The sequence below is a fragment of the Lepidothrix coronata genome, unplaced genomic scaffold (genome assembly GCF_001604755.1).
Source record: "Lepidothrix coronata isolate B3197 unplaced genomic scaffold, Lepidothrix_coronata-1.0 Scaffold4, whole genome shotgun sequence".
Classification (NCBI taxonomy): Eukaryota; Metazoa; Chordata; class Aves; order Passeriformes; family Pipridae; genus Lepidothrix; species Lepidothrix coronata.
In genome coordinates, this window is record NW_016690184.1 from 8,959,475 (window position 1) to 8,986,121 (window position 26,647).

Genomic DNA, 26,647 nt, shown 5'->3' on the forward strand with positions numbered 1-26,647 from the left:
TGTCATGGCCTGCAGGGGGCGCTGTCGGGCTCTGGCGGTCACCACACAGGGAGGGGTCTGGGGTGTCTCGGATCGCGGGAGAAGCCGAAAAGAAAATGAGGACCCTTCCCCCAAAAACAGTCCACCCCCACGAAACTCACTGTTGTCCTCAGATGATGGTGTCCCAAGACTCCTCCTTTCTTCTCCCGGTGAGCACAAAAACTCTCCGATGAGAACGCAGCAGGTCAGGGCTGGAGACCAAGACAGCCTGCCCGCAAGTCAAGGCCAGCAGTAAGGGCTGACCAGGCAGGAAACCCCCCGTCTCCTTCCCAGAGCGAGAGCTCAGCAAAGGCTGACCTGTCCTGTATGAGGGTGGCCAGCAACTCCCCCCTGTGAGCCTGGCCAGCTACCAAAATCCCAGACTCCTTCCCCGCCCTCACTCCAGCCTTTGATGGGCCATTAGCTAGGAATGCAGCCTTGCTGGCTAGACCCTTTGTAAAGCTAATTGACTCCTTTCCCCCTTCCCTATTCGAACTCTGTTCTTCCCACAGTGAAGCAGGGGAAGAAAAATTCCACTCCTGGGTTTATAACCTATAACATGCCTATAGTCAGGGGGAGAAGGAGGGGAAAGAGCACGTTTCACTTAATTGCAGACACATTTCCTGTAGGCATAGAGTCCCATCATTTCCTCCCCTTTCCCCGTATAGAGTCTGGCTGGAATGTACTTTGTTTTCTTCATAGCAGCTCATATGATGCTTTGTTTTGGGTTGGTGATCAAACAGTGTTGATAACACACTAATGTTTTCGCTATTGCTGAACAGTGTCTGCACAGCATCAAGGCCTTGGTTTCTCACTCTTCATATCCACCCCTGCCAGGGAATAGTTTGGAGGTGGGGAGGGGACACAGACAGGCAGATGTCCCAAACTAAGCAAAGAGATATTCCATGCCACATAAGAATTGAAACAAGTAGAAAGAACAAAGAAGCTAATAATGTTGATCCCAAGTTACAAGCCCTCCATCACTATGTGTCTGCTGCCCATACTAAGTGTATTTCAGCTAGCACCAGCTGAGCTGCAAAGTACACAGAGCACTAGAGTATATCCCCAAAACTGTGTCTGCATGACCCTGAAGATGACTTGTTTGCTATGTCTCTTACTAAGGCTCATCACTTCTAACACACTAGAGCCACACTAGCATGGCTGTGAGTTTTCATCTACCAAGGGTAAGTCATTCCAGACCTAACAGTACATGTTCTCTATGGCATTGGATGGAATAGTAATCATTAACATGTATATAGCAAGTCTCTGAAGCCACCAAAGCCAATCAACTCTTACCGGACGGATCTAAACAGTGAATACACTAAGCAGCTGTCTTCAGTGAAAGTCATAGAGCTTCTGAAAAAAAAGCAAGCATGAGAATGTGGGCACATGAGCAAGAAAGAATGGTCTCAAGTACCAGATGGGTTTGGCTCATAGTTTTTCAGGTACCATCTGGTTTCAGTTCCTGGCTTAGCAATGGACTGCTTGGGCAAGACCCTTCAAATCTGTGCCTTGGCTCCACACATCTGCTTCAGTGCTGTGGCAGTGGGAAGTTGTCACAGAAAAGCTTACTGTCAAGCTTAAATAACCATACACACTGTGGCTACAAGTAATTTTCTCCCATGTTTTGAAGCTGACTTGCCCAATCTGAAGCTGAACGAAGGAGGATAGAGAGCTCTTTGTCCTTTTCCCCAGTACAGTGATAAATTTTCTTGCTATGGTTTCATTTTTAAATTAAGGCAATTTTAATCCATTGCTCTTTCTCTGCACCTTTATTTCATTTTCAGCCTCTTGAAATTTTCCTTTCACCATTCTTCAAAATTTGTTATGATTTTTACTGTCTGATCAAATTAATTTAGAGCTCCACTTATCACTTGTTTATTGTCTGACTCACTAGCTCCCTTCACTCTCCTGCTATTTTATACTTAGTAAACATGGTATTTCCCAGTTTTAGCAATCTTTTCTCCATCTTTCTTGGCTGCTGTCCAGTATTTTGCTTATGAAGTAGTTTTCGTGACATAAATTCTTCCCAGTGTTATCCATGAACTTTGGAAACCTTTGAATCAGCTTCTCAGCAAAGAAGCAGACTTCATGCCATCAGTCCCAGAATTTTCACCACTAGCTAGTAGTATCATGACTAGTTCAGCCACCGCATTTGTTTCTTTTCTGATATCAAATGCAAGGTCTGAAAAGACCGTTCCCAAAAATATGTATGTATCTAAAAAGGTGCAAGGAAGGAGTATAAGAGTAAGTTCAAATCAGTTCTTGTTACAAGAGCATTTTAGTGGAGTCTGTAACTGTCTGAATCCTTGTCAAATAGAGACATTGTCTGGAGGCATCTTCAGAACTGTGAAAAGTCTGCTTTGCAATCCAACACATCCACTTAATCTGTATCTTCTTCCTGAAAGATATATTATTCTGCAGACTGTGTGTGAACTGCTCACTTTACCCTATATCTATGTAGTTCCTAGCTACATGTTCGCTGATAATACTGTCATGGCCAAATAACTTCTGGTTGACTTAGGGAACAGACAGAATATCTTTTTGCATGCAAAAAGCATATGGACATGAATTTAACCCACCTAATCTTCTCTCCATGCATACTGCTTTTGGCTGGGATAGAGTTAATTTTCTTCATAGCAGCTCATACTCTTGTGTTTTGAATTTGTGACTGTTCTTGCTGAGCAGTACTTAGGCAGCATCAAGGTCTCTCTTCTGCTTCTCACACTGCCCCACCAGCAAGGAGGCTGGGGGTGCACACAAAGCTGGGAGGGGACACAGCTGGGACAGCTGACCCCAACAGAACAAAGGAACATTCCTAGGCATATGGCATCATGATCAGCATATAAAGCTGGAGGAAAAAGGAAGAAGGGGGAAACGTTCAGAGTTAAGAAGTTTGTCTTTCCAAGTAACCTCTATGTGTAATGGAGTCCTGCTTGCTCAGGGATGGTGGAATATCTGCCTGCCCATGGAAGTACAGAATGAATCTTTTATTTTGCCTCACTTGTGTTGGCAACTTTTGCTTTTCCCATCACACTGCACTTATCCCATAGGTTTTCTCACCTATACCTTTTCCATTCTCTCCCCAGTCCCTCTGGGAGAGTGAGCGAGTGGATCTGTGGGACTCAGCTGCCTATCAGGGCTGACCCACAACATATTGGAGTGAAATTTCTAGTGGGCATTTGACTGCCTAAACAGAGCTTTCACTGTCCAAAGAGACTCTAAAGTGAGTTTGAGGCTATGCTTCAGACTTGGAGGGTAAAGGTCAGTGCTCTAAGGTTTGAGGTAGACAGGCTTCCTGAGCCATCACGCTTGGTTTGCAGTTTTGTGTGTCATCATTTAGATAACAGAAAGGATGGCCTGTCTGTCCCAAAAATCTGGGAGAGGTATTCTTAACCATGGGGTTGTATTGGTATCTCCAGCCGTATGCTCTCCCTACGTACCTTGCCTTTACACCCTTGTTTCTTCTATAAAGATGGCAAGAAAATGAAATTCAATTATATTTTATTCCTGTATTTGTCTTGTTTTGCTTGTTGGCTTTTTTTTTTCTCCTGGAAAGTCACGGAAATATTTGAAACCAATCAGTGTAGCACAGTGACAGGAAAAATCCATCAGCAATTCACCAGAGTTTACTTTTTCACTGCTAATGATGGAGGATTTAATAACAGTCATAAGGTAAGAGTTGGGAACAGGCTTTCTAGTGCATTTTTATATATCCCCTTGGTACTGATATCTGGGATGTCTTTCCTGGACACAATATGTAATGATATTTTTCTGCTTTGGGCTTCTCAAATCTCTTTTTGGATATCTTGCTAAAACATCCGCCCTCCCCCATTTAACCACTACATACTTCAGGACAGGGCCTTCCTCATTATTTGGAATTGTACCATGCTTCTTACAATGAAATTTCAATATCGGGAGCTACTGCCAAGGGATACATTAAAAGAGGAAAAAGAAAGGAAATGAAGAACTTAAGTTCTTCCACTTCATTTGGAGTTCCTTAGCTTTCTTGTATTTCAAACTTTTTTTTTCTGATGTTAGAATCATAGAAACATAAAACAGTTTGGATTGGAAGTGATCTTTAAATGTCACCTAGTCCAATCCCCTTGCAGTGAGCAGAGACATCTTCAACTAGATCAGGTTGCTCAGAGCCCTGTCCAGTCTGACTTTGAAAGTTTACAGGGTTTTACCACTCTCATTGTAAAAAACTTCTAAATTAGACATAAGGATTGTTGTACCCTACAAGCTCAGAGGACATCAGTCCCTTTGCATTATCCTAATGCACTTAAAATATGATAAGTTGCTTACCAGGAACTTGAGTAACAACAAAGATGTAGGGATATTATCAATTTTATTTTCATTCCCTCACATGTAATCCAAAAACTATTCTTCTTGAAGATAGGCAAAAGTGACATGAAGTTAATAATCAGCTCTTGCTGTAGAGAAGCGTCTCAGTATTAATTGTGTCTCTCAGTAGGGAGACTTCAGGCATATCACTTCCACCCACACTGATCACAAAAACAGTACTGTGAATTGTTTCACGGTTATATCCGTATCAAGCTGATGCCAATTTATGACTGTTATGTTCTTTTTAAATACTGAACTCTTATTTTGTTTTGATCTACACAGATAAGACCAGTTAGCTTCATTATGAGGTATGATTCCATAAAGCTGTCTATTATTTATATTACTGAGCTGTTTGAACTTCACTCCCTTCTGAAACACCAGCCTAGCAAGAGAACTAGCTTATCAGGCCTATTGTTACTGAAGGGCTTTTTCATATTTGATGGTTTAAACATACCTGGTGTTCTCATTTTAGCTTAGCTTTCTAAACCATATGTTAAATTATAGCATGTTCTTGTAGCAATGGTGTTTGTTTTACTCTTTCTTCAGAATGGTCATGCATGTGTTTGTTCAGATTACACAGAGGGCTGGTGCTTGAGCCTGGTGGCACCCACCTCTGTCGTTCTCTTTCCTGTCCCACTAAGTTCCATCTGAGAACAAGTTGCCAGTGGGGATCTCAGGAGCAGTGCTGACTTTGAAAACAGTGTGGCTTGTATTAGGCCTGGTAGAATCATGGACTGAATTTTTTACCTAAGTGAGCTGAAAAGAGTTTTTTTTCCCTACTCCTTATTGAGTACAGACTTATAAATTCCATACTTCTACAGCCTCTGACACAAGAGACTTTCACTGAAGTAAGGCTGCATGCTACCTATCAAGGTCTTCAATGCTGTAGAGAAATACTTGTTCAGACTGTGAAATTATCTTTGAACTGTTCAATTCTGCAAGTGCAAGACCCCCAGGGAAGAAAGGCCTGCAGGTGAGCAAGTTTAGCCTTTTCTATTTACTAGCAAGCCCTCTGTGATGTGGGGTCAGCCCATCCAAAAGAACATATATATATATATGCCTCACTTACTTGCTGATGAAAAGTTCTGACCTCCTGTTCTTGTGCTGGCCAGTGAGATTCCTGTATCGATCATCCTTGGTCTCCATGTTCTCCACCTGCTGAGTGGAGACCTCTGAAGCACTTTAAATCTCATCATGCAGAGAAAAAACAGTGTGTGGCCTCTCTCTGGCACAGCAGGCAGCTTTTTTTGGAGCTATCAACCTTACAGTCATATGTCTTTCTAGAATCCACTTCTGCTTTACAGGTTTCAGCCACCTTTTCTTTCAAACTACTTAATAGATTAACATACATCAAGTTAAAATCTCATTCAAATTGTACTTGGCTTTGAGGATGTAGCTTCTCCTTCAGACCAGAAGAAGGACTGGGTGCACATTAGTTTGCCTGTTTAACTATATTAGTTTCTCTTGGTTTATTTAATAAAAGACATTGTGACTCACAGCAAACAATGCAACACAGAAAGAAGTGTAATAATTTTTTATGGTGAGTTGCATAGTAGTTCAATGACAATGTTTCCTGAGAGGTGCAGCCCCGGTTGATCAAGATCTTCCCTTCAGTAGTGAACATGTGATTTTGAATCTTCTGTGGGAAAACACATTTCTGGCAAAGAGCGATACCTGCTGTAGGCATCCTCCTCTACTAAGGAGGAGCCAGCAGGAAGGAAAATACTACAAATTCTGGGATAGACTGAAGATTCACAAACTGCTCCAAGGTCCCTTAGACCAGAGAATGAATATCTGAATATGACCTCTCTCATGTCTAAGGGAATGAGGAATCATTTTCATGTTCTGCCTTTGTGGCCTTCACCTATCTGAGCCCATGCCCATTTACTCCCTGCAGGAGAAAATGCACCACTCCCAGGCCCACCTGAGCTATGACTTGAGCTACCAGAGGGAGAACACAGACTGTGTAAGGTAGTAGGTCAAGTAAAGCCTGTGATAACCTAAACTTCTGTGTCAATACCTGCAAGGCATACCAATATTAATATGCTTGGTAGATCATCCCTGTCTAGGGAAAAACATGAATCTGTGAAAAGAGAACAGAAGAACTGCAGACAGAGCAGCCCTTGCCAGGAAGACTGGGGATACTTACAGTGAAAGATTTCCTTTCCTCCAGCCTCATAGCAGCCAGTTCCTTACAGGCAACTTCAGGGACAGTTGAATTTCAGTTCAAATGTCTGTGAGCACTTGTGAGCCTGATGTCTGAAGGCAGAACTGAACTTGGGGTCCCTCCTTCCCTTTAAAGAGGGTCCCACCCCCCAGGATAAAGCAGCTTTGGCTTCCACTGCAGAAGGGCTCTTTTGCGCAGCACAGCAGAATCCACGCAGTAAAAGCACAACTCAGACTGCAAAATCAAGTAAGCATAACCTGGAAGAGCTCTTGCTTTGGGCAGTCAGACATACTCGCGATTTTCACAAGTTAACACGTCTTATCAGTTACAGAGGGTAAATGTGACTTTCTGGTAATGCTTTGCACGCTGCAGCTCTGCAAATCTTAGTGACATGGAGCACATTTCTGTTTTGTTACTTACTAATGAATGCTAGGCTTGGCAGTCACTGCAGATCATTTTGTTGAAGTATGACAGAACCATAATCTGTAGAATGAACTAGGATATAATGCCTGTGACTCACGAGTAGTTTCATGGGAATAAAGCTCCTTCATAACCAACACAATATTTAGAAAACCATTTCTGGATTCTACTGGAATTAAGTCTGCCTGTTCCTCTTTCCTTGCTTGGCTTACAAGATTGACCTGGAAACCTTTGAGGGCTTTTTTACCCCTCTCCAACTCGCAGAAACAGCAGCTGTTCCAGGAACAAGAAAGGGTGTAATGTGATAGCTGAAAAGAATTTATTCTGTGGTCAAAATACCAAATGAAAGGGATGCTGTGCTAATGCATGAACAAGAGGACTAGATGAGAGGATCTGTGCAGGCACAACCTAGATAAGTTACCACAGCTGGGCAAAAGAGCATAAAGACTGGCAAAGGATTAATCTATTAAATTCAAGTATAGACTGCAAGTATTGGGGGCAACTTATTCTTTCTTTTCAGAAGTTGTACTTGACTGAGAAGTAACTGCAAGTGTTGGAGTACAACTGTCCAAACATTTGATTACTGATATTTGCTGGCTGTCAGAGGGAGTTGTTTGTTTTAACCTGTGACAGTAAATAGAGGGATGAGGTTATTCAAAGCCTAACAATCACTTAGTATTTTTGAGGGAATTAGGGTATATCTAACAACTATAAATAAGTTTTAACATTGAATTACAAGTTTGGCTCATAAAAATAACTGCAAGTTACATGTAATATCTGCTCCATGTTCAGATAATCACATTAAAATGCAAATAAGCTTATATCAGGTGGGGTGCTTGTTCAGATTTAAACACCTATCAGTGGCAAGTCGGCACAGGCATAAACTTACTTGGCTATTTTTTTACTTTATTATTAAAAGGTACTTTAGAACATGGAGCCTGTAGAGAGGAACATGGACTCCAGGTCACACATAGAGAAAAAAAGGAGTATATGCTAGAAATTATGATTCTGAAGATGTTTTAAAGACAGTTTTAAATTATCAGTAAAGGACATAAAGGCTGTTATGAAGGAGATATGTCAACTCTATGCCTTACTTAAAAGGAGAATATGGAGAATCAGTAGAGAGGTGATAATTACTTTTTCTGTGGCTGATGCTGGCATAATGCCCACGTTCTGATCTATCTCCATTGAAAAATTAAAATGGGTTACTAAAAGGAAAAAAGAGATGCAGTGTTCAGGACTAGGAACCTTATTCAAAGAATGCTAATTATAATTACACAGCTACCATAAGAATATACTAGGAAACAACTCACAGAAATGGTACTAAGAGCTTCAAACTCCAGTGGGAAAGGAGACAGCATTTTCAATAATTGAGTGTAAGAACACTCGAATAGAGCTCTGAGAGGAGAAGGTTAATTCTCTACTGCCACTGTAGGCAAGGAGGGTCTCTCAGGAGCTATTCCACTTGCACAACATGGCATTTCCCCATAGTTTTTCTGCAACCTTAACTTAAATCTATTAAAGCTATTAATTCAATCTTTAAAATTATCACTTGTGAAAGTGATATGGCTACAAGACATGAGCACAGTGTGAGAGTAACACACTTTTCATTCATTGTAGATTTGCACAGGGGGCTTCTGTTAAAACTTAACTCTACATTCATGGATATTTTAGTCTTACCTTCTAATTTACTTTCATGTTGAAAGGTACATAAAATATGCTTTGCCCTATAATATTTCTCCTAAAACATGACAAAAAGAGGAATTCAGCAGAGTTTGAGGAAAAATCAAAATCAATTTTTGGCAACTTTGAACCCTGAACTTGTACGTACAATTGTCTATCAACAGCACTGGGAAGATAACTTGGGCAGCCTGTTGCAGATCTGCAACCCTGAGAAAATTTTCATAGTGTAGTATGAAAAAATTATAAAAATGCTGAAGTTTTTTTTCTTTATATCATTTTTATTACCGTACAAATGCAACCAAACAGCTTTATTCTTGTAACATACTTGTCACAAGTGGCACAGGAAAATCCCCCTATTGCCTTCTGTTTAAAACACCAGAAATCTGGAAGAACTGCAAAGCTCTTCACTCTGTAATAATGTTCCTTTTCAAGACTGCTTTTTTTATTTGTCAATTCTAAATAAGCTACAGTGAGAAGGATTGCTTTTTTGCTTTGTTATTGCTTTCTAGATGGCTGCTGAACCCCAGGCAGCTACTAACTACACATGAATCTAAAGATTCGGCAAGTGAGAATGAATGGCAGAATGAATTTCTGTAGAATTCGTCCTTTAATTGTAGATACTGTTTCTATCTCTGTTTCACTAAAACCAGGGCTGATGCCGCAGCTGCTGAGCCATACCAGGGCAGCTGCTGCAGATGAAGCTCCATCCTCATTCTGGTCAGCCACAATGTGAATGCCTGCACTGCCTCTCCTCTTCCCTCAGCTGAATTCCTTTGCCTTTTAAAAATTCCCACTGCTGTCTCTATTAGGTGGAAGAGACACTAATGATGTGCATGAAGAGTCAGAAAACGAAATGACAGGAGGAATGGAAAAAAGATTGTGCAGCACCCTTATCTACACTTGGGGTTGAGCACCTGCAGTTCCACATCTCATCAGGCAAAACCACTGTTTCTTCCACTGCAATATCAGTCATGTTGCTGTTAATGAGTAGTCATTAATTCTGCATTTTCACTAATCAGAAGTGTTAGAAACAAAATTAGGAATCTTGAGAAAATGCTACAATTCTGGTTCATTAATCTGTGGGTTTTGTTTGGATTCTTCTGCATTTGGTATAAAAGCTCTAAAATCTTAAAGGACAAAGCACAGGAGTTGTGCTAGAAGTGACATAGTGGCTTCATGAGGCTTTTTTCTTTTAGAGGGAATTTGAATGCCAGATTTTTTTAAGGCACAGAAAAATGAACAAAAACCTGAGTCATTCTGACTTTTCAATCACAGTGGAAATAGCAGGAAATGGGATGTTCCCAACTTGCCATTGTGCTTATCACATTCCTGTTCATAATCATGAACACGTATAAGTGTCAGTTCTATATTTTTGAGATGAAGATGACAGTATTGATATCTTTTATGACCATTGCTGGAGAGGGACAGTACTGTCCAAGATCAAAGTCCTGCCTATCAAGAAGTAGATGAAAACAGGGCTAATGAGTAAGTGCCAGAGCACTATCAAAGATCTGCTGTAACATTAGAGTGTGAGTATTTCAGCAGGCCAGTTGCTTCATTGGACAGGTGTGTGAGACTTGTTTCCTTGCCACAGATAGAAAAATGAAGTCATGTTGTTCATTACAACACTTGATCACTATGAGGATGATCAAAAGCATGAAGATAGTGAAGGGACTGGGCAAGAGATGTATGGGAAAAGACTAAGGGAGCTGTGATTGCTTCGCTTAGACAAGGCTCAGGGTGCTCTTATCAATGTGTATAAAGAATTGATGGTGGGGGTAAAGAAGGTGGGATAGGATTGGTCTTAGAGGTGTCCAGTGACAGGACAAGAAGCATTAAACACAAATTGAAGTAGATGACACTTCCATTGAACATAAGAAAAACTGAGTTTTTTTGCAGCGAGGCTGATCAGATGTCAGGATGGGTTGCCCAGAGAGGTTGTGGAGCCTCTCTCACTGGAGATGTTCAAGAACTGTCTGGATGCAGTTCTGTGACATGTGCTCTGGGATAACCCTGCTTGAGCAGGGAGGTTGGACCATGTGACCCACCTGGTCTCTTCCAACCTTACCCATTCTGTGATTCTGTGAAATGGTTCAAGAGGCCTGAACTGAATCCCGATAGATTTAGGGCACTGCCCTTCACATCCTGGCAGCCGAGACAGCACTTCTCACAAGCTCCCCTGCCCCCGACCAGGTCCCACCGTCAATGGCTCCCTCTGTGCAAGCACCTCCAGTGCGGACCGGCCATTCCTCTCCTTCCAAAACTGATGTTCCCCCTTGGAATGTGTGAGTTCCTGCCAGGCAAGCGACACGCAGGGGTTACTCCCGACTGGTGCTCTGCCTGGAGCTCGCTGCCCGCGGCCGCACCCACGTCTCCTCCTGGCACCGCGCCCTGCCCGCACCTGCGGCCGCCCGCGGGGTCGCTCCCGCCCGCACTGCCCATTGGACCAGGAGCGTCACGCGCCCGATCCATGCCGCTCGCGCGGGCCGGGAAGCCGCGGCTGCTGATGATTCACTGGCTGTGGCGGGGCGCGAGCCCGCAGCATCCCGCCCGCCGGCAGCATCCCGCCCGCAGCATCCCGCCCGGCTCCTCCGCAGCACCCGCTTGTCTCGGGCTGGCGGGGCAAGGGAGCTCCCGGGAGGCTGCGCCTTGCGCACGGGACGAAGCGGCGTTTCGGGAGCCGGCAGCGCGGGCGTGCCCGGTGCGGTAAGCGCGGAGAGGGGACGTCGCTGCGGGGCAGGGGGTGAGGGAGTGGGGCTGGGAGGGGACGGCCCCGCCTTCCCTGCCCTGTCCTTTCCTGTCCCTTTCCGCCCCTTCCCGCCCCGCAGTAAGGCTCAGGTTGGTGCGTGCTCCAGCCTGGGCGGCTTGGGAAGCTCCGAGCGCCCGTAGTTCAGCCTGCGGTTAACAGGTGTCTGAAGCGTTTTGGAACAGAGACCAGTCGGCTCCCGCAAGCCTTAAGGTCTGGAGTGCTGCGCTTTTATGTTAAATAACAGTAATAATTAAAAAAAGGATGAGGTGGCACTGTTCGTTTGGGTGACATGGAAAATGCCGGCTGTAGAAACGCTTGTGTTTCCTTTCTGAATTTGCAACGGAGAGATTTCTTCTGTATTCAAAAGCAAAACAGCTACAAAGCACGAGCTTGCTTGAAATACATAGAGATTATTTTCAGTGTTCTCAAATTGTATGTTGTGTTTTGCTCTGACTGCTGAGCATTTGAATGAACTTAAAAATTGAACATAAAACGTTTACGGGGGAAGAAAAAAAAAGCAAGATAAGTTTATTGTATGTTTATTGTGGTGTTTTTTTCCTTTTTTTTTTTTTTTTTTTTTTTTTTTCAGATGGCATCTCCTTCCCATTGTACTTTCAGGCTGAAGGGATGTCACCTCTTCTCCATACCATACAGCCTTTGATGACTTCTGTGCTGTCTTGCCTTCTTCCCTTTCCCTATCTGCTCTTCCCTAGTCTTCTGTTGATTCTCATACTCCTTCCCCCCCCGCCTCCCTTTTCCTTCCTTCTCCCTTAACTGTCTCTTTTTTTAATAGTTGTCATCTCAGTGGTCTCCTACTCTGGTGAGCCCTCTCTGTTGACAGTGACTGTTCACTGCAGTTCAGGTCCCTCTCCTGAACTGTCTGCCATTCTTTTTGCTGGAGAGGATCACCTCAGTGACGAGCTGGCAAAACTCTCTGAGCAGCCTCTGTTCTCTGACATTTGCCTTGTTCATCCTATCATACCAGCCTTGTTTGGCACTTAAAACTGGACGGTAACTGAAAGCTGTTTTGGCACTTTTGCTGTGACAGGCATAGCTGGTAGAGGGACAGGGCAGCAGTGGCAGTGCTGTCTCAAACTGCCTCGGCAAGGCTGGTCAAGCTTCACGGAAGAGAGCAGGTTCTGTTTCCAGGTGTGTTTCCCAGCCCACTGCTCTGTCTTGGAGCTGCTCCTGTTTTGCTCCATTCCTCTCATTTGAGCTTTCCAGAGGCTGTATTCACAGGGATGCAGATTTACGTGAGTGCTGTGGAAATAAATAGATGTTTTGGTTTCTGCTTGGAGATAATCAGGCAATGGTCTCACACTCAGCTTGTTTTTCTTGTCCATTTGTGGTTTTCTATTCAGGCTCCTAATCAGAGAGTCAAGATAATTTTGACAACAGGAATAAATACCTGGAAAGATGCCAAGGGAACTGCAGATCTCCATGGGCTGAGGACAGTGTGGCTCCATTCTTCACAAAAATAAGGAGATATTCTGTGTATGAATCACAACCAAATATGTATAAAATAAATCAAGCTATTGCAAGAAAATAATTTTTTTAAAAAGAAAATAAAATCCAGAATATGAAAATCTGGACAAAGTAATTTACTGCATATTTTTTGCTGATCATCCATGTACACATTATGGTGGAAGAGGTTTTGAGTCAAGCACAGATGATACTCCTGCACCTTTTCAACAGTTTAAATCGAATTTCCAGTCTTTGAACCTGTAATAGCAGCTATTGCTGGTAAAATTTTATTTAAAATCTTATTACAAATAGATGAAGGCTTTATTCTGCATACTTACTGCAATGGGCCATGGTTGTACTGTTTTAGTGATGTTTCCCTGGCATCTAGTTACTTTTTTATAGCCTAGTGTAACACAGAAACGTGGCAGGGATTAAGAATGGGAACATTCAGGTGTGTGCCTGTGAGTTGTGTACTGCTGTCTGATTTACCTGGGAGGAAATCTGCATTTGAGGCACTACAATAAATTGTCATCTTCTTAAGCAGCACTGGAGGGAAGAATTAGATTAAAGACAGGGAAAAAACCCAGTTCTTGTTCAGAAAAATCCCAAGCCAATTTGACTTTTAATGAACAGCTCCATTTCAGTGAGTGCTTGAAATTGTCACTGAACCAATTAAGGCAAAATTTCTGCATCGTGTCGTAGGCTAACTACAAAAGTTCAGAAAGTGCTTGTCATACAGGTGTGGAAGTTTTCAAGAAAAGCTGCATAATTTTATTTTATTAGTTCTTGAGGAAATGTAATACATAATTCAAATTGAATTACGTATTTTCAAATTTAAAAGCTTAAGTGTTATTTTGCATCAGAGAGATTACGCTTTACAGACCCTGTGTGGGTGAGAGCATCAGCTGAAGATTTTTCCACCACAGCACTGTCAGACCCCAGCTGTGAGATACCCAAGTGTGGGCGTAGCTCTGACAAATGGTCTTTTGTACCTGGGAACGGAACTATTTCTGCAGGGAGAACCACCAAGAAGTAAATAGGTGCTATGGGAGGTGTGCTGTGGCCTGTACTTCAGACCAGATGAACGTTACGTGAAGATTAGGGTTTAATTTTGTAATGAGAGAGAGGAAATTGTACTCTGCTTCCACTCTGCTTGTCAGCCTCAGCGCTGCGGTGGCTTTTTCACTGATGCAAAGCTAAAACAGAGCTCTTAAATGGTGCCTGAACACACGCTTCCATTTTCTGGGCTGTGCAACCCTATGAACATCTGCTCTGCATTTAAACCTGGGCCTTGTACATTGTGGTGGGGCTCCCTGTGGGGTTGGTAAGGGAGGGCTGTGCAGCAGTAGCTGCTGCAGGGCACGGGACATCTGCAGGCCCAGGTCATTGGCAGGAAGGGAGCCCAGGGAATTCTAGCTGTTTATCAGTGCTGAGTTTCCCAGGAACAATCACACAAGAGTAGTTCCTTCTTTCAGCGTTGCCCCTATTAAAAATGGTCAGTTTAGTTGTGGCTATTTGAAATATTCCTGAGTGTCTCCTGTTCTTGGATTCAGTCGTTTTTCTGGCTACATGCAAGACTATGCTTCCAGTGTTTCTTCATAACTTGTAGTCTAGCCAGTTTGGGTAACTCTAGTCTAGTAACCTTATGCATTGAGAGAAATTCTCACTGAGATTTTTTTACTTTAAAAGTTAATTTCATCTTTTAGTTATTAAAAGTATGATAGTACTTGTTCTGTCTCTACTGTGGAGGCTGCTATTTTTTATAGGTTCTTACATGATAAAACAAGTAGAAGTTATTTTAAAAGCAATTTATAGGTACTTGTATTCTGATGGAGCCATTCCAGTTGACCTGCAGTGTGCTGTTCAGTAAGAGTGTGGTGGGGAGATGCTTTCCTTTCTCTCTGCTCAGAATAAGGCTTCATATTGACAGACTTCAGGGTTAGCAAGGAAATCAGAAGATCACCATCTAAGCACTGAGCTTTCTGTGAGAATAAAGCCAACAGAAAGAGACATTTAAAAAAAATTTAAAAAAAAAAAAAAAGGACTACTTTGCTAAGCCAGGAAAATGAAAGAAAATAATACAGCCCCAAAGCAGAAACTTTTGGGGCAGGCCAGTTGCAAACTTGCATTACAGTTCACTCTTACCTCATCAGTGGATATGCTAGGGCTCTTTCACTTCAGGGTTTTCTATAACAAATCAGCCTGGGATCTCTGTGATATTACTGAAAGGTGAAAAATTTGTAGTGAGAAAGGTTAAAATGGGCAATATTATAACCAGCTGAGGGAAAGGCAGCCTTTCTCTTGGAAAGTGTTCAATATACTTATATATAACATTGATGTCAGCATTTGTAACAATATAGGACTAAAAAAGCCTCAGTATTTTAGTGCTCACTAACAGGGCTTCTTCCAGTCTGGTTGATCTTGAGGGAACTTGGGTTTGCAGCTGCCATACCTGCACATCTATGAGAAGGTTGACTTTTAGTGAGGAAAGGAAAATGGGCTCAGTACTGATTGTGTAATCCTGCCCTAGATGCAGGAAATAAATGGAATTATGGCTAATCCTTTTTACTTTTAGATAATACTGTCTCTTAAGACTGTGCATGCCAGCTGTAATTTTTAAAGCTTTTGGTGCTGGAGTTAAGCTAAGCTTCAGTGTGTTTTGGGAGCAAGTCCCACTAGCTCTATACTAACTGTTCCATGTCCCTTTACTGTTAGTGCAGGACTGAAACTTTTTAAGAGCAAAAGGAATACAGAGCTTCTGTGATGCTATGTTAGGTATATAATTCCTTGTCTTCTCAGAAAGGCTTATGAGTGAGCTTACATAGTATTTCCTTTATTTGTTTTTTAGATCCATACAGTTGCCTGTGAACTCATGCTATGATATTATCTCATATTAGTTTCTGCCTTAACTTCCATGTGGCTTCTTCTGAATTGAGCTGCTAAGTGGGCATTAGTGTTTGCATATATTGTTATTGACTTCAGGAAAATAGTTGGCAAACTGTTTTGGTCTTTGTTAAATTTTACTTTAAAGTCATAATGTTATCACTTTTAAACTAGGTACAAACAGTATCTATACAATTAGCATGCAAATTGTGTATAATGGTGTGGAAACTTTTTACAGCGCACATAATGCAGGATATTAAGTGTTAGAACCAAGATATTAAGCATTAGTACATGGAAAGTAAGATATTTTAATAAGAATTTGTGTGTGATGCATAAATAGTTAACTGTTGGAGTCTAGTTTACATTGCATAGTTATAAGGATAATAAAATGTATGTTATATGATGTGTAATATGAAGCGCAGATGTCTGTAACTCTGTTACCTTTCTCATCCTTAGTTCCCAGGTTAAACAGTGACTAAACCAACTTTTTTCCTTTCCGTTGTTATAAAGTCCTTTTGTGATGAATCCAACATTATTCTTGTTATTTTAGTGCAGTAGCCCATGCAGATAATGCTGTTTGTGAACATTGGTCATAAACATAACCACTGTCACCATTGTACTTCCTTTTCTCTCCAAGAAAAGACCTAGGTGTCATGCACTGAGTTGGCATGTATGATTGATTTTAAATTGTATTGTCAGTTTCCAGATATCTTTTTTCTTTTTTTTTGCTAAATTTCACTTCTTTTTTATAGCTTGCTTTTCTCTCTTTTATTGCAGGTAGGATTGGGTATTCCCCTGAAAAGACCACAAGTTTGATCTCAAATCATGCCCATCTAGGATCTTGAGAATTAGAAAGAAGCAAGGACCATTAGGGTAAGAATTTGCTACAGACTACCTCCTTGTCTGTGGTTGGGAGTGGCACAGCTTGTTCAAAGCGACAGCCGTGTGGTAGAGTTGTAGAAAGATGGGGTCTATATTACTTTTCAGCTGATGCAATGCAGCAGAGTAAATAAGTTTGTGTTTGTTTTTTTATTTGCTTTTTCTCTGACTTCACCTCTTAGTCTTTGGGATGGAGTAAAAAGGAATGTGGGGGTGGCTGCAATATTCCTCCCTGCAGAATATTGTTGTTGGTCTGGGGACTTAGGGGATATGGGAACAACCTGTGTTGTTAACTTCTCATAGCCAATAACTTCTGGTTTAATTGTACTGCCCAGATGATGGAGCTGATGCATCAGGGTGTAGTGCTAAGCTTTCTCAGGCTGGGGCTTCTCACAGTTTGAAATGTAGCTACTTTTTTTCCCATGTCTAGCTCTTGGGATCTTCAGAATTTGCAAGGGGGCAACTTCTATGAAGACTATGAAGTGCTTAGATTCCATGGCAGTAAGCAGAATAGAAGTATGTAGAAAATAAATGTAGTTTTTCATTGAAAATTTTTGATTGAAAAGTTGTTCGTGTCTACCATACTGGTAATTTCTCTTGCTCCAAAAATGAACAGCACATGACCAGTCCACATGGTTTTATTTTGTGCATGCAGGTCAGCTTCGGAGGTAGTTGTTGCTGGTTACATACAAGGCCAATTTCAGATATACGCAAAAACAGATATGCCTTTGTGGCCCCAGTGATGGTGCAAGCCATGAAGTTGTGTTGCAGATGTGATGTGTGTTCAGTTTTGCTTTTACAGTGACTCATTTTGAAAGGTAAGTGGCTGAGACCCTCATGCAGTTGCATGGATGATGTCCAGATTGAAGCAAATAGTCAAACTGCACAGCGTTTGATGCCCTGCTGCTGCAGTTCAAAGTTGTGGATGTGGTGCAAATATAGCCCAACAGTCAAACTAGCTCAGGACCACTGGCAGCTCTCAGGCAAGCTTGTAGCTACAAACTTTCCCACAGGTTACAAACACGTTTTCATGAAGGTATAATTTAACTCCAGGAGTTGCAGTTGGGTCTCCATGGGGAGTGTCTGGGTATCTGTTGACATCTGCAGAGAGCAATCCAATGCTTCAGGAAAAGGCCATGAGCACTTGCCTTTTTTAGTTTCCAGGAAACTGATCTGCCTGAGTCTCCTGGTTTGCAGCACTGAACACAGCCCTGCTTTGGGGTTTCTTGAGTAGTCAAAGTGAAGCTTTGTGTTGCTTACTTACTTGCTCCTGAAAGAAGTGAGCTGGAGTGAGGAAAGACTGCCTGCATCCATACACATCAAAGTCAACAGAGGGGCTTTCATGTTTACCTTAAACAATTCCTGTGCCCCCCTGAAAAACCCTCAGCAAAGTCATTTGGAGAAGCCCTCTGTCATGCTTCAGACTGTGGGATGAATCACTGCTTTCCACGCCTGGCAGAAAGTGTGTTTTAGTGCATCTCCTGGAGGAATTAATTCCTTGAAACCCTTACCTGAAGTCCCTCTGTGACCTTCTGCAGCCTGGCAAATGCACCTGACAAGTGGTTAGCATGCCAACTCACCCTGCTTTGCTCCTCCCCAGGAGATGCAAGGTCTAAGTGTTCACTACTTTCACTGCGGTGCTCCTTGTACCACCATGCTAGACTGGCTTTTTAAGTAGAATGAAAGGTTGGTATTCACATGCTTCAGGCTGAGGTTTTGGAGGTATTTGGACAGACAGAGCTTACAAGTGAGCTGTAAACTGGTTTGGGACAATGCCAATGCTTAGCTGTACTGGATGATTTAGAGGGATATTTCGTATGTCCCTCAAAGCACAGATTAGCCTGGGAGCTGGTGACCCAGGTTTCAGTTAGCAGCTCTCCCTCTGATAGTGTCTTGTCTACAGTGAAAGTAAATCTTGAAACGTTGGCAGTCAGTGGTGAAACTCTGGAGCACCCAGTCCAAACTGCATACTGAAGTGGGACAGATTCTTTGTGTTCTGGAGGTGGCTATACTCACCATAAACCATAATTGGGCACTAGAGACTAGACTGGGAGAGAGATTTGCATGTAGCCCAATTAATCCCATCTGCCTGCACCTGAGATGGAAGAAACAAAATTTTTCAGACTGTTCATGTATCCTACTCTGAAATTTACTGCCTGTAGATTTCAGCTCTTTTTATGATACTAAAAGGAGGGAGGTGACTGAATATTAGTGATGCCCTATGAGGAATATATGAATGATAGACTTGTCTGGAAGGCTCTAAAAGAGAAAAGCAACCCTTAAACAGGACTGGGCTAATAAAATTTGTCAACACGTCATCAACAAAACAGCAAGGAGAAGGGGAAGAAAAATGACGGGAACCTTGTGTAGCACAATGTAGTCTCTTGGAGTGCAGTCACAAAATGAAATACAAACTCTTGTAAGAAACGACTGACAGAGCTGAGATGGGAACAAACTAGGACAGGAATCCCATGAACTGGGTTGTCCATTATTGCCATCTTTCTTTCTCCTCTGTGCTTTGGGCTACTTATTCTTGCTGGAGGCTTTCTGGGTGGCTAGGAGGGGGGTGAGCATAAAGTGGAGAATCTTCTTGTCCTGACCCAAGAATACGGTTGGTCACTTCTCTCCCTGTCCCCCTGACCTTTCCTGCTGTCAGGTTGCTTATTGTGAAAACTAAGCTGGTTTGGGTTGAAAAATAGGTCCATTTATTGTTTTAAAGGATTTATCGCTTGTAAGTCAAGTTTTGGTATGTGTTTAAGGTTATGAACATTGTAACTAGGTATGAAGTTTTACTTTTTCAGGCATAATATTTATTTAAAATTGTTTTGAGGCATTGCTGCCAGCATTTGCTCATGGTAAAATAGTTGCAGAAAGAACAATTTTTTTAAATTTGAAATGCTGTTCATATTCCCTGGGTGAATGCGTTTCTCATTTTGTGCCTCATTTTTGTTCTTTATGTATGGTTCTCCTAGCACTTGAAGCCTTGGTCAATCCTGCTGGGTTTTAACTGAATGGAAAATTACCCAAAGCTCAACTCGCTTTTACAAATAGTATTTTGTAATATGTTTTAAGTTGGATGTCCTGACTCCAGCTGCTGCAGCAGCAGATGTTTTGTGCAGAGATGTGCTCTTTTTTGCTGTGCATAAAACAGTCTCATATTCTGAAAAAATTACTCTGCAAAATGCAAGTCCCTCATAGAGAGTGGTGGTAATGACAGAAATATCTATCCAGATAATTTAACGATGCTTAGGGTTGTATTGCAGTTTTTGTTAATCCATGGGGGAAATCACTCATTTTATTTTCCTTCTTTAGTGACATATTGAGCCCATTTATCAACGTAGAGAAATTTAGGTTGGAAGGGACCTTTGGTGTCATTTGGTCCAACCTCCTACACAAAGCATGTTTGACTAGATAGGTAAATTTTAATTTGTATCTAATTTGAATTTCCTGTTTCCCAATTTTTTGTCCATTGCCTCTTGTCCTCTTACTCTGCACTTCTGAGAAGAGCCTGGCACCATCATCTCTGCACCCTCCAACTCTAACTGTAGACAGCACTAAAGTCTCCCTGGAGCCATCGCGTCTCCAGGTTGAACAAATCCTTAAGCTTTCATGCATCCTGTGCTTCAGCTCCCTAACCATCCTCGTGGCCTTTCACTGGACTTGCCCCAGTGTACCTATGTCTTTCTATAATTAGGATACCAACTGGTATATGGTCTTCCCAGTGGTGAGCAGAGTAAACACTTCTCCTGACCTGCTGGTACACTCCTGTTAATTCAGCCCAGTACACACTTGGTGGTCTTTGCCGCAAGGCACACGGCTCAAGGCACACAGCTGACTCGTGTTCAGTTAGTTGTTCATTGCAGGTCCTTCTCTGCAGAGCTACTCCCCATCAGTCAACCTCCAGCCTGCACTGCTGTGTGGGGTTATTCCCTCCTGGATGCAGGACTTTGCATTTGCAGTGATGATCCTCATGAGGTTCCTGTTGCTCCCTTTCTCCAGCTTGTCCTGGTCTGTCTAAGCAGCAGTCTGCCCTCCAGCCTCTTGACTGTCCCCCACATAATTTGTGAACTTGGTACATGTCTGCTCCATTTCAGCACAGTATCAGTCCCTGAGGGGTACCACTGACAACTAATGGCCAGCTGGGCTTTGTATGGATAACACAGTAGTAGTCTGGCTAATTCTCCACTCAGATTTCTCTGGCAGCATTCATCCTAAGATGCAGAGGTTGGTGGTGTTCATTATGTATTATTTTCAAGCTATGAAATCTATATTCAATCAGAGGAACCTGGTTTTGATACTCTGTACACTTACACACATCTCTGTGGAGGTGAAAATAAGTTTTCTTCTTTCCACTGAAGAGAAGATCTGTGTTAACTGTTGGTTAGCCAGCCAAGATGGGTGAAGGAATGGGAGGGGATGTGATAGCCTTGTCTGGATGAGGCAGTGGCTGCTCCAATAGATAAGAAAACATTCTTTATAAAACCAAAAGATGTGCTAGAAGTATGTAGTCTCTATTAACACAGTTCATATCCACAGATACATATTTATTGAGATGCAAGATGTCTGCCCTGAGGCTGACTTCTAATAGAACTTCCCAGCAGGCCTCGTCTAACTCTGATTACACCTGGGACTACGAGTACTATGAGTATGGACCAGTGTCATTTGAAGGCCTGAAGGCTCATAAATGTAAGTTCAGTAGAGACATATTTTATTGCAGCTGAGCTTCCTGTCTTAATGTTCCTACTCTTCATTTGTGACTGATTATTGCACAAAAATATCTCTCTCCTAATTCTTAAGATTTTCTGCAATTAGAGGTATTACTCTATTTATTAGATTATTGTAATTGTTTATTATTCTGTGTCCTTTTGTTGACTGTTTTTCTTGTGCATGAAAGAACCAAGGCTGTGGTAGAAATTTGTCAATACTAGTACAGTCAGAAAAGTTTACAACAGCAGACACAGCCACTGCTGCTTCTGGTGACTACTTGGTATGATCTGTGTTGCTTTGCTCTTGCTCCTTTTAATGGTAAAAAGGCAGTGGTGGACAGCCTTACTGCTTTTGTTTTTCTTCATAGAAAATAAATGTAAGGCTTTTATAAGATCTAAAATAAAAGAAGAATTTTCTCCTTCTGAGCAAACTTTTATCATTGGGACTTTCCTCATGGGAGGAGTGTGCTAAATTCAGTGTTCTAATAATACTGTTTTACAGTAGAAGAAATAAGTGGACAATGGGGACCAGAGAGATGAAAAATATGGGTTGGAACTGGGAGAAAATTTAACTAGGACAAGCTAGTAGAGCTAGACCAACATTTATCTAAAATCTAGACAATGGCTTTGGATTTTATGATTTATTTTTTTAGAGGAGATGGTTGTGGGGGGGAAAAACAAATAAAGAGGGGGGAAAAAGTAACAGAGACCAACTCAGAATTACCTGATGGTTTGCAAGCACTTTGTCAAAGAGAAACAAACAATCTTGTTTCTTTATTTCTGATCTGGATACACTGTGAGAGGGTTTGAGCATCAGTCGTCAAAGTACTGGGAAAGGGTCTCTTCAGCGCTGGAGCACTGGTCCAGGGTGGGATACATACTTGTTAAAGTTATTAATGCTAAAAAAAAAAAGAAAAAAAAAAGAAAAAAAGTAGAATTTGGTTTTTAGTCTGAATTGTACTTAACCTTTTTTTTTCTTTCTGAAAAAAAGTCTGCTGGTTTAGTGTCTGTATTTTTACAAATGAGCAGTACCTGAAAAACTTAGGTTAGCTTTTGTCATGTTTCTAAATTATCTTCCATACTTCCACTTAATCAGAGGCCAAACCTGATTGCAAATATTACCAATTGCAAATATTAGCTGCAGTGTTATGTACATACCTTCTTTTTAGCTTGGTGTGTCAACCAGCATGATGGGAGAAAAAATATAAATGATAGTTGTCTCTGGATTGTGGAAGGCATAGCTGCAAATCAGATCTTGGATTGCCATTGAAGTGATTGCCATGCTAAGTGTGGCAGCTGAGCTTCCCTGTCCGGCTGTGTCGTTCACAGAGCAGGAACATTCTGGACAGCTCTTACTAGAGAACAGGACAGAAGTAACAACTGCTTTTCAGGTGGAGCTTGATGAAAGATGTCGTTAGTAGTGCTGAATCAGTGACCTAGGAAATCCCTTCTGGTTGTTTTTTTGGTGGTTTTCTTTTGTTTCTGTTTTTTATTTTTGTTTGTGTGTTTGTTTTAACTGATAGAATGGAGTTGGCTCTGTTACCTTCAGTGTTACTGCATGCATTCCTCTGAGGGCAGAGTTTAATCTAGTAAAGGAACAGTCTGTGTCTGTGTTGTGTATGTGATGATATTTCTTGTTCTTGGAATATGTCTTGTTCTGGCTATTAGCAGCTGGGTTGAGACTGTTGTGAAATATGGAGGTGATATGATCAGACATGAAGTTCTCTGAAATCCTAAGATGAGGAGGAAGGAGGGGAGGAGATTACATGGGGTTGTATTAGGAGGGACACCTTGAATATTTACAAATAAGAGATGTTAATGAACGCCTGTAACTTTTACGTCGGAGATCTCAATGGGGAATGGACTCCAGTCTAGGTGAGGCAGGCTGGCAGTAACACTTGACCATCATTGGCTCTTCTTAAAGATAGAGGTGTATGATTTTTTCTTATTATTACTTATTTATTTGATATACAGTGTATTCAACCCAAAATGAGAGGGCACTGTTTTCAACCATAACATAGGAGGAATTCTACAAGAGAGAGCTGGAGGACACTTTTGGATTAACGTTGATTTAATTAACTGTAAGCAAGGGGAGATTGCTAATATTTGATGTATATATAAAGGAACTCAGAAGACTGTATCTGAAAGCAGAGAAAAATTATTCAAAGTGACCTGTGAAGAAAAGGATTGACAAAATAATCTAATACACAAAAATACATTTCTTAAAAAAAGTGGAGGTGGGGAGAAGATGAGGTATTCAAATGCCACAGTGACTTTTCAAATATATGACTGGAAAAAAAAAAAAACAAACCAAAAAGGATGTTCTGTCTGAGGAGGATTGAAAGCAGGAACTAGAAATCAGAAAATCTACAAGAGTAGAGACCAGATGTTTTGTAAATTAAAGCTTTAGAAAGTAAATAGACAAATATATTAAGAGATACTTGTGACTGGCAGAGAAAAGAACAAAATCCTTTTTTGTGCCTTTGAAACAGAGACAACCTCAGAAACATTGGAGAGCTAAGATAGGTAGGAATGATCAGGGCAGTCAGATCTGCTGTCAGGATGTTATGAGTCTATTATAAAGAAAAGGAAGTTTGAAACTGCAACGTGAGAAAGTCATGGTATACTTTTACAATCTATTCATAACTTAGGGCAGTATTATAAACGTAAGTGCTTCATGCCATATTTTTTGAACAGAAGTTGTGTTATGTACTGTTTATTTTGAGTAAGTGTTCAGAAGTTAGTAGATTTGGATAATTTGCACTTGAGTGAGACCTAAATGAAATACTGAAGAGAACTCAGGTTGTCATCTTGTATTTTAAAGAAATCCAAATAATGTAACTGATACAGCAGAGGGTTGGAAGTGTGGCAGGAGGCACAATTAAGCAAGGCAGATGTAGCTTTATGCTCAGTAAATTTAGGAATTCCTTTGTGGGGGAGGAACAACAAACAAACCACAAGACAGGCTTGTTATTCATCACATAATGCTGGTGGGTGTGAGTTTTGTGGGGAGTAGTAGTTTATCAGAATTATTTTTTTTTTAAATTCCCCCTGCCACCTTAGTTAATGGATTAAGTTTTGCAGCTCGATCAATATAATCTATGTGCATATTTTTTAGTCATCTTGGTCACACTTTACATTCTGGTTATCAATGCAGTTGCATATAATTCAAGCATGTCTGACTAACTGGTCATTACTAGTAGCTGGTTAAGTGGTAAATTTTTTAATGGCAGTATTTATTTTTAGATGAAATTTTCGGGTATTACAAAGTCCAGCAGGATGGTAGATAATCATGAATTATTTTCTATTAATAAGGTCCAACACAAGGTGCATCTTGAACCACTGCATACAGGCTATACTTACAGAATGGTTCTGAAAGGAAAGCAGGGCACACAATTAATAGAAATAAACTCATTCCAGTATACTTTAAGTAATAAGGGGTATTACAAACTCAACTCCCCCATCACGGAGACCTATACTTGCACTGCCCTCTAGTTATTTTACACATGGTGTTGAGAGGGGAAGATGTGGCATAGGAGAGATGGAATAAATATTGCAGTGGGAGACTTGAAACTTAACCTCCTTACTAGAGAAAGGAATTAAGGAGCAACTTGATTTTCACAGGGAGAAAATCTCAGGTTGCAGCAGGCATTTTGACTTTGCAGGGAAAGAACAAATGATTTGAGTTGATTTCCAATTTTCACATATGCCTTTTAGCATGGAAGATATTTCACAGTGGGAGTGTGATTAACAGCTGGGGTCAAGTACCAGGCAGGATAGCTGATTCCTTGCGTTTTTGTCCTCTTTAGTTAGTGCTGTAGGAAATTCAACAGTTCTGTGCTGTGCCTGCTGCACTGGGTCAGACAGATCATCGTGTAGCTTTACAGCCAGTGAGGATCTCTGAGGTTTGGTAGTGGCTGTGTAATGAGGGGTTAAGGGTAGAAAGGATTCCAGTCCTGACCAAGACTTCCTTCTTGCATGTTTGTGTGTTAATTGTTTTGAACTTCTACGGTGGAAGTTTTAAAAACTTGCATAAACAAAAAATAACTAACTGATAGTTGAAAAAGTAGCTGGACCAGGTCATATTTTGTGTTGGTGTTCTGCATCTTTGGTCCTTGATTATCAGTTGATTGTTGTCTGGAGATATGTTTGTCCCACTTGGACCTCTCTAAATCAAGCTTCTGGAAACTTTGAACTTCCCTCAGGAGCAATTGTGGATCAGCTTTTGTTATAGTTTTATACTTTTTTATTTTTCCTAGTGAAATTTCCCATACCAACAGTCTCTTGCTAGTAGGCTTAGACTTCATTGTTTGTCTAGCTGGGGCCTTAATGCTAAATAACCTCGGCACACCACATAAATTGCATAAGGGAAACTCCATCCCCTCTGCAGTCACAGTTGGGGGGTGGGGGCGGAGGGGAACATTAGGCAGTGAGCGTTTTAGACTGGGGGAGGGGGAGAGGGAGACCGGAGTTTTTGTTTGTTTTTTTTTCCTCTGCGGACTGCCAGCACTGCCTGGGCGCCCTTGGGAGCTGCCGAGGCCCAGAGGAGCTCCTGTTCGTCCCCCGGTGAGAGAGCCCTTGCGGTGCTTGCTGTAGAGGGGATCGCACACCACTCTGTTGTCACAGGGGCTGCCACTCCCTTGTGCGGTTTTTTTTTTAGGGTCTCCCTGCTCTTCGTTGGACGGACCAGCAGCTCCGTCCCTCGCCAGCCGCCGCGTCCATGGCTGAGGGGTGGGGGCCGGGGCCCGGGCCCGGCGTGGAGTGCCTGGAGCGAGCATTTTTTTCGGAGACGGCTTGCCTGTAGCCGGCACCATCCGCGGAGGAGCTTCCGACCACCCCCCCTCTGGGATACAGCAAGATAGTCCGTGGAGGGCGGGTGGGGGGGCTCGTTTTGGAGTCTCGGAGCAGCTGCCGCCGCTGAGATCCGCCATTTGCCACGCGGGGTTCGTCTGGAGGTCGGCCCCGCTCCCCTGGCCCTCCCTTCGCCTATCCCCCCCTCCTTAGCAAGCACTTTCGTGTCGTTAAACTGAGACAACTTTGAAGTCATAAGTGGACATAGATTTGTTTTAAGTAGGACTGGCAAATTTTTTTGTGGTCCATTTGGTACAAATGAGAACAGTAGGTACATTTTATGCACACAGGTAAAAAGCCATGCTCTTCCCAATGACTTCTGTATTTAGCTATTGCATTGGTGTTTTCCTTTTGATTAACTGGTGGTTTGACTTTTTTGTCCAAATCCATTTGGCTCCTCTGACGTTGTACTGCAGTTTTCTTTACTCAAGTTGGAAACTCAAAAATTATCCAAAATTATCGTTTATATGTTGATTATTG

General features: G+C 41.9%; 1 protein-coding gene and 1 long non-coding RNA gene across 8 annotated transcripts in view; one reads left to right on the plus strand and one right to left on the minus strand.

Annotated features, from left to right (window-relative positions):
• The first annotated feature begins 35 nt into the window (after nucleotides 1-35).
• The window catches only part of MRAP2 (melanocortin 2 receptor accessory protein 2), a 35,291-nt gene continuing 8,679 nt past the window's right edge, over nucleotides 36-26,647 (plus strand). For 3 of the 7 annotated variants that reach the window (XM_017826833.1, XM_017826883.1, XM_017826893.1), the window contains exons 1-5: nucleotides 11,236-11,341; nucleotides 16,509-16,604; nucleotides 17,041-17,126; nucleotides 17,266-17,428; nucleotides 21,147-21,296. In XM_017826833.1, coding sequence (XP_017682322.1) covers nucleotides 21,170-21,296 — 127 coding nt within the window. In that variant the 5' untranslated portion in view covers nucleotides 11,236-11,341; nucleotides 16,509-16,604; nucleotides 17,041-17,126; nucleotides 17,266-17,428; nucleotides 21,147-21,169. Of the gene's footprint in view, nucleotides 189-11,235; nucleotides 11,342-11,422; nucleotides 11,595-16,508; nucleotides 16,605-17,040; nucleotides 17,127-17,265; nucleotides 17,429-19,156; nucleotides 21,297-26,647 lie in introns of those variants that run through there. The other 4 variants (XM_017826842.1, XM_017826862.1, XM_017826851.1 and 1 more) reach the window with 4 other exon arrangements.
• On the minus strand, nucleotides 11,970-25,838 carry LOC108503151. Its single transcript, XR_001876740.1, has 5 exons — nucleotides 22,475-25,838; nucleotides 22,041-22,215; nucleotides 14,994-15,070; nucleotides 12,793-12,874; nucleotides 11,970-12,644 (listed from the first exon to the last, which is right to left on the minus strand). It is a non-coding gene; the product is annotated as an uncharacterized LOC108503151 (long non-coding RNA).